This window comes from Diachasma alloeum, unplaced genomic scaffold, assembly GCF_001412515.2.
Source record: "Diachasma alloeum isolate Michigan unplaced genomic scaffold, Dall2.0 Dall_scaffold_00320, whole genome shotgun sequence".
Lineage (NCBI taxonomy): Eukaryota > Metazoa > Arthropoda > Insecta > Hymenoptera > Braconidae > Diachasma > Diachasma alloeum.
The window spans coordinates 84,350-92,511 of NW_021680459.1; the positions used below are offsets into that span (position 1 = coordinate 84,350).

The 8,162-nt window shown below is 38.4% G+C and overlaps 1 protein-coding gene across 1 annotated transcript in view; it reads left to right on the forward strand.

Annotated features, from left to right (window-relative positions):
* The window catches only part of LOC107040129 (peroxisomal acyl-coenzyme A oxidase 3), a 128,210-nt gene that overhangs the window by 60,940 nt on the left and 59,108 nt on the right, over positions 1–8,162 (forward strand). Inside the window, exons 4-5 of the mRNA XM_015260072.1 lie at positions 3,318–3,465; positions 7,514–7,685. Of these exons, the coding sequence (XP_015115558.1) occupies positions 3,318–3,465; positions 7,514–7,685 (320 nt within the window). The remainder of the gene's footprint in view (positions 1–3,317; positions 3,466–7,513; positions 7,686–8,162) is intronic.

The following is an 8,162-nucleotide window of genomic DNA, read 5'->3' on the forward strand; positions in this document are numbered from 1 at the left end:
GTATGAACGTTGGTTCATAAAGATCTTCTTTTCTTTTTGATTTTTTTCACTGTTAGAAACACCTACAAACGAATTTTTCTACATACCTCAAATCTACACCACCCTTTTTTCTCGGAGCATGCAAAATCTGGGAGAACTACAAATAACTACAAACCATTTTAGACAGAAATCCGAGCTCATTTTGGCTATAGTTGTTAAAAAGTTCCTACTTGGACTCCTAAAATCGATCAGATGCTCATTTGAGTTCGGATTGGGAAAATTCCAAAACTACAATCAAGTATGAACGTTGGTTTATAAGGTTCTTCATTTTTTTCACTGTTAGAAACAACTACAAACAAATCCTTCTACATATATCAACTGTCTGCCACCCCGTTTTCTCGGTGCATTGGAAATTTGTGAGCACTCCAAACAACTACAAATGATTTTAGACAGGAATCCGAGCTCATTCTGGCTATAGCTTTCAATCAGTTCCTACTTGGTCTCCAAACATCGATTGGACGCTCATTTGATTTCCGATTGCGAAAATTCCAAAACTACAATCAACTACAAACGATTGCAGACGAGAATCCAATGTCACTCTAGCTCTAACTATGGAATAGTTCCTAACTGTATTTCAAAAACGAATTGGACGCTCAATTTCAAAGTACAAACAAGAAAAACGTTACTACTATCACGCGTAGCTCAAAATCTATCAATTATGAAATTTTGGTTCAAATCCAAGCAAGTGGGGTGCCCACTTCACGGAGCTTCAAAAATAATATGGTTCAAATATTTGACAGTCAGACTTTTTTAAGGGTCAGAAATTTTTACGGTCAAAATCCGAAATCTTAAAGTCAGAAGCATTAAGGGTCACAACATATTGAGTCCGCAATCCCCACTATCCACTCTCCACAAATTGTAGAGAGTGGAGAGTAGCTCCCACCTAGCATCCGATCTCAACTCTCTACTCTCTAGAAAAAGTAGATAGTAGAGTGTTGGCCTCATTTTAAGGGTCAAAAATAATATGGTTCAAATATTTGACAGTCAGACTTTTTTAAGGGTCAGAAATTTGTAGGGTCAAAATCCGAAATCTTAGGGTCAGAAGCATTAAGGGTCACAACATATTGAGTCCGCAATCCCAACTATCCACTCTTCACANCGTTTGAGTTTGGATTGGAAAAATTCCAAAACTACAATTGAGTATGAACGTTGGTTCATAAAGATCTTCTTTTCTTTTTGATTTTTTTCACTGTTAGAAACACCTACAAACGAATTTTTCTACATACCTCAAATCTACACCACCCTTTTTTCTCGGAGCATGCAAAATCTGGGAGAACTACAAATAACTACAAACCATTTTAGACAGAAATCCGAGCTCATTTTGGCTATAGTTGTTAAAAAGTTCCTACTTGGACTCCTAAAATCGATCAGATGCTCATTTGAGTTCGGATTGGGAAAATTCTANAGGTCAGTAATTTTTAGGGTCAAAATCCAAAATCTTAGGGTCAAAAGCATTCAGGGTCGCAACATATTGAGTCCGCAGTCCCAACTATTCACTCTCCACAAATTGTAGAGAGTGGAGAGTAGCCCCCACCAAGCATCCGATCCCAACTCTCTACTCTCTAGAAAAAGTAGATAGTAGAGAGTTGGCCTCATTTTAAGGGTCGAAAATAATATGGTTCAAATATTTGACAGTCAGACTTTTTTAAGGGTCAGAAATTTTTAGGGGCAAAATCCAAAATCTTAGAGTCAGAATCATTAAGGGTCACAACATATTGAGTCCGCAATCCCAACTATCCACTCTCCACAAATTGTAGAGAGTGGAGAGTAGCCCCCACCAAGCATCCGATCCCAACTCTCTACTCTCTACAAAAGTAGATAGTAGAGAGTTGGCCTCATTTTAAGGGTCAAAAATAATATGGTTCAAATATTTGACAGTTAGTCTTTTTTAAGGGTCAGAAATTTTTAGGGTCAAAATCCAAAATCCTAGGGTCAGAAGCATTAAGGGTCACAACATATTGAGTCCGCAATCCCAACTATCCACTCTCCACAAATTGTAGAGAGTGGAGAGTAGCCCCCACCAAGCATCCGATCCCAACTCTCTACTCTCTACAAAAGTGGATAGTAGAGTTGGCCTCATTTTAAGGGTCAAAAATAATATGGTTTAAATATTTGACAGTCAGACTTTTTTAAAGGTCAGTAATTTTTAGAGTCAAAATCCGAAATCTTAGGGTCAGAAGCATTAAGGGTCACAACATATTGAGTCCGCAATCCCCACTATCCGCTCTCCACAAATTGTAGAGAGTGGCGAGTAGCCCCCACCAAGCATCCGATCCCAACTCTCTACTCTCTAGAAAAAGTAGGGTCAAAAGTAATATGGTTCAAATATTTGACAGTCAGACTTTTTTAAAGGTCAGTAATTTTTAGAGTCAAAATCCGAAATCTTAGGGTCAGAAGCATTAAGGGTCACAACATATTGAGTCCGCAATCCCCACTATCCGCTCTCCACAAATTGTAGAGAGTGGCGAGTAGCCCCCACCAAGCATCCGATCCCAACTCTCTACTCTCTAGAAAAAGTAGGGTCAAAAGTAATATGGTTCAAATATTTGAAAGTCAGACTTTTTCAAGGGTCAGAAATTTTTAGGGTCAAAATCTAAGGGTTAGAATCAATAAGGGTCTGAAAATATAACGGTCACAATATATGAATCATAGTCTGTAGGGTTTGGAAGCTTTTAGGGCCATAACATTCAGCGTTCACAAAAAATTTCGGGTCTGGGCGTTTAAAGAGGCATGAGGTCTAAGGTTCTAAAGATTAGATGGTCCGATTACTCAAGGGTCTAAATCCACGAAGCCCAGAACAGTCCTCCCCTAAGCTATCTACTCTCTAAAAGTACTCATGAGTAGAGAATTGGCCCTGTCAGTCCAACTCTCCACGAACTCTCAACTTTCTCTGCACTCCAGGAACAAATAGAGAGTCGAGCTATCCACTGGTTCCCCTAGGGTATACTTTTCTTTTTGATATTTTCCATAATATCGAAATAGAAAGGGCGATTAAACGTGAGATTTTCTATTTCCATTCCATTTTTAGCGAAATTCGTTGCAAGTTCATGCAAAAACAGGCCACCGGCCAGGTCCTTCAGCTAAGGATATTTCCTATTTCTGCTTATTTTGGTTTTTCCTTTTTCATATTTTTGGAAGAGGTGCTTTACGGTAAATATTGTGTTGACAATTAGATGTTTCGAAATTATGCTCTCTTTGTTATTGCAATAACAGCGAATATCTCCAGAAATTTCATGCGATTTCTTCAGTCAGTCTCTGAATAATGTCCACTTGCGCAGATGTTGGGGTGTTTTGCTCTTACCGAGGTTGGCCATGGAAGTAACACGAAGATGATGCGTACGACAGCAACCTACGATCCAGCCACACGTGAATTTGTCATTCACACACCTGATTTCCAGGCTGCCAAGTGTTGGGTGGGAAATTTAGGTAATAATGAATTCCGCCCAATGTTTTGTGGGTTCACACGCAAATATATTTCTCCAATCATGTCTTGCATTGATACAACGCTCTGATCATCTTCACAAGGACTGAATAATTGGTTAATTTCTTAACTCATCGACAAGATTGTTTCCTTCATGTTGAACCATAATTTCTTTTCGTCATAAAAGGACTTAGTAAACCCAATGGAATCGCTTCATTTCCTGATACATGTGATGTTTTTTAATCCGCACCTTTTAATTATACGATACACATATTGGATTTCACAATTTTTTGCATATGTATTGTGACCTTTCAATATTTATTTATTATTATTTCCTAAAAGGGGGATTTAGGGCAATTAAATAATGAGGACAAATGAGGGATAAAATTAACTGAATATCTATATTTCTATTAATTTACATAATAGATCATTGTAAGACGCTTGAAATGCCTTTTACTTGGATCTAGGGTTATGGGTAAGGCCAGGCAACTTTTGTACACGTAAAAAAAAGGGAGTGACTCTAATGCAGAAAAAGGGGAGAAGCTAGTCGTGTCAAGGGAATGCAACTAAATATCAGAAGAATAACTAAATGGGGAAGAAACAAGAGAGTGTAGGCTCACTGTTGGGGGGTATGAAGGGTAATATTGTGGGGTCAAGAGGGAAAATGAGGGGGGTAACTCGTACTCACGATGGGACTTAACTCTGGCGAACATGTGGAATTCCACCGGCGCCTTGCACTCCTTCAAAATACCAGGGCGTTTTCCTGGAGAGCCTCCTTTCCACCTCGGGGTTTCCTGGGCACCAATACTAGAGCTGGGATGAGCTCGATGTATCAAAAGTCCTCTTTTTATGCGCCAATACTTCCGGGCGAATTTTACTGTATTCACTATTACTACTTTCGGGGCACGTGGCGATTCACGGGGCAGCTAATGCACGAGTGACGGTCTCTTCTTTTCCTTCGCGATTCGTGGAGGTTCGTCAGGTGTCGATGTCCTTCGGGTTTTAATTCGGGAGCAATCGGGGCCAATCAGCATGGTTGAGTGGTGACGATGACCACAATCCAGGGATGTCTCACAAGGGATTATTGCTGGTGTTGAATATTCGGGGGTCTAGTATGGGGAATTTCCAGAAGGCGTTGACTTTTCCAATTGATCGGGTGGGGCCGGAACTGATGTCTTCCTTCGGCTGATGTCTTCGTGATGTCCAGGGGCAGGGATAGAGGGGCGATGAGGGGAAAAGTCTGGGGAAGGGGTATCCAACGGTGGCGGGATTTACCTTTTAGGCGGCAGTGGGAAAAAATATGTAGAAAAATAATAAAAAATAAATAATGTGCCTCGTCACAGTATAATGCAAATATGTCCAAAAAAACAAAATCCATAAAACTCGGATTCAATTGATGGATTTTCTTTTTCTTGAATTTCATGTGCTCAAATTATACTTGTCGGATTGCGCGCAACAAATTGAACATTCACACGTTTTAATTTGTTATGTCCAAATTATTCTCAGCCTAAAATCCCCCTTTCAAAATCCTCCCCCAATTCCAAAATATCCAAAACCCAAAATAAACAACGGCGTACGAGATTTAAATTACAGAAAAATATGAATAACAATTAAACAAAGGGCCAAACAATTAAGTGCAAAGGACCAAAATTGTTCCCCTCGACGAAAAAAAAACTTTGAGCCCTCACACACCCCGTTTGGACCACCACAAAAACCTACCCCCACTACCCTATACGAAATAAACAAATTCCTCCAAACTAAATTATAAAAACAAAATCCTCGCACCATACAAATACGTCAAAAGTTCCGCCCCACCACGATGAAACTTTTGACCCATCAACCCAAAAAGAAATTCTAAACACTGAAAAAGTTATTAACAAATAACTTTAGCAGGGGTCCAACCTTTTCCTAACAATCATTTTTGCTAAAACCCAAAATAATAGTTTTATACAAAACTTTCCATAACAAAAAACGACCGGGCAACAAAACCAAACAATTTAAGCCCTCACTCAATCCAATCGGATAACAATTACAATTGTCAACAACAAATTCCTCTAAAAATTTTCAACCAACCTGAATAAATAGACAAAAACAAATTCCAACCAAAACGACATTTCCAAAAATGCTGCACAACCAGCGCAAGAAAACAAACCAACACTTTCGACATTCCATCCATAAACAAAAGAGCTAGCTAAATAAACAACCACTAACAATCGACGTGACACTCAAACAACGCATTTCCTAGAAAAATGTCCTCAACAAAAGTTGTTCGAATCATCGAGACTCTTCTGGCAAGCCAAAACAGCCCTCAAGAATAACAACCCCTAAACCACCCCCAATCTGAAAATGAACATAAAATACATTTCAATGACTCTTTTCGGCACAACCGATGTCGAAATTGCCAACAGGCAATTTCAACATCGCCCTAAATTTCTCAGGCTATTTCAAAGTCCAATATTCCAAAAACCCCAGGAGTAGAATCAGCGAAAATTCGACAACGTGAACAGGTGTTCCACGTCGAATTTTCGTCATAAACCTCCAAATCACCAACTTTCACCCCATAAAGCCAACGCCTAAACTCAAGACTTGAAAACTACAATTGACAAAATTAAAAACCAGTCGTGGAAAACCCGGAGAACGAATACGTTCTCCAATCTTCGGTAACTCGGATATTTCGGTTACAAATCGGATAAATTCACTTTTTCGGCATGGTTCCCAACAGAAATCAGTGAACTAGATTTCGAGGGTGGTCTCCTGAGTGCTGACGATCGCTAGCGGAAATTGATCGATTTTGTAATTCGGAAATTTGAGTTATCAAAACCCCTCATCAAAATTAGTGTGGATTTCGCATCCTCAAGTATCAAAAAAAGAAGAGATACGCATTTTCGGCATTAAAATTACGCGTACGAACCGATAAGGCTTTCGCGACTCCAAACGCCTTACGGTACAAGTGTGTGTATCTATAAATAATTCGGACTATTAATTTAAAAAGACTGAAAACATTGTGAACTAAAAATATTGTAAAGAGAGGAATTGTAATAAGCGTCTGGGACGACGCTTCCATCTGTTTGGGATTACAGTTGCAACAAGCAGAAAACCTGTAAGTAAATCCTAAGTATATATTGTTACAAAATTTCAACCTTGTGATTCGCGGAAAATCAGTCAAATCAAACCAACATTGAATTTCCCCTGTCACTGTGAACTTGGATTAATTGAGAAAAACCGATAATTAAAGGTGTTATTCTTTCCAAAAATTTGCTTTAATTATTTCAAAGACCCATTCAAAATAGAAAATCTGTAATCTCCAGTCCCATATGTGAAGAAGAAAGCAAGGTAAGAGTGCAGAATGAATAGATTGCTCATAAACACTTGGGAAAACGCGGTAAGAAATATTTTATCGCACTTTATTTTTATTGTTAACCAAGGAACTCCCAATATCAGAATTATCAGAGTCAAACGAATAAATTCAGAAACTCAGGATTTTGCCGCCTGAAAAATCCTTCGGACATAACAAATTATACAGTTTTGGAATTAAGATTGCTGAATGTGTAGTTGGGTTGATACTATTTAATTGCATTTTAATTTTGTTTCAATTTTTTCGGGTTGTAATAGTTGGTAATTTCGCAGAATTTAATATATGCATCGTGTAATGAGAATGGAACTACTACAATTTCTGTATATACGATCTCAGTGCAAACCATCAAATGTGTCGAAGAATGAACGGACTTCATCATGTGTAATAGGTCATTTTGCTTGGAAAATGCTGCTTCAGTATTGCAGTACGCCCAGGTTGATAATAATTTTAATCGACCAATCCAAGTTGATTATTCAACGTTTGATCATTTCTATAATACACGATGCACAAGGAGAAAATTATTAATTTCATTTTGTCGAAGCTATTGCGATGAATTGTTCTGACTCGCCAGAAAAATTTCATATATTCTCCTGTAAACATAAAAAAACTTGGAATTGTTTGTTAAACATAGGTTAACATTCTTCATTTCAGAGAAGGTGTGATGCGAGATTTTTGATCAATTAATTTTTTTGTTTCAGGTAAAACTTGTGTAGTGGCTATTGTTTTTGCTCAGTTGATAACACACGGAGAGGGTCATGGATTGAATGCATTTATTGTACCTGTTAGGGATCCCAAAACATATCTGCCTTATCCTGGGATCATAGTGGGAGATATGGGAGATAAAACTGGGATCAATGGAATTGACAATGGGTAACGAATTTTTCACTAAATCATTAAGCTTTTTCGAAGGATATTGTGATAGCACATACGAAATGCAAGGAAAATTGTAAGAAAAGAAATATGCACACTTGGAGCATGCCATACACGTACGACGAAATTTCATAAAAAAACCTAGCACTTTCGCTGTAACATTCTCCTGGGTTTCTATTAAACTTCCTATTAGTTTTTCACTGACTATTGAAAAATTCCACAACTTGTATGTGCGTTTTTTTCTTATTCAAATACTCAATGAAAACAATTTTATGGAAAAAAACAATAGAATTTCATTTTTCCATACAACTTATTCTATTAAGATACTATCTATTGGGATCTGGTAGATGGGGGCATGATATGTGGTGGTGAGAAAAATAGTATATTTAAGAACCGACGGCGGTGGCTGTGTGGTTAGAGTGTGGGATTGGCATGCGGGAGACCCGGGTTCGATTCTCGGCGGGGGGGGGGGGGGGG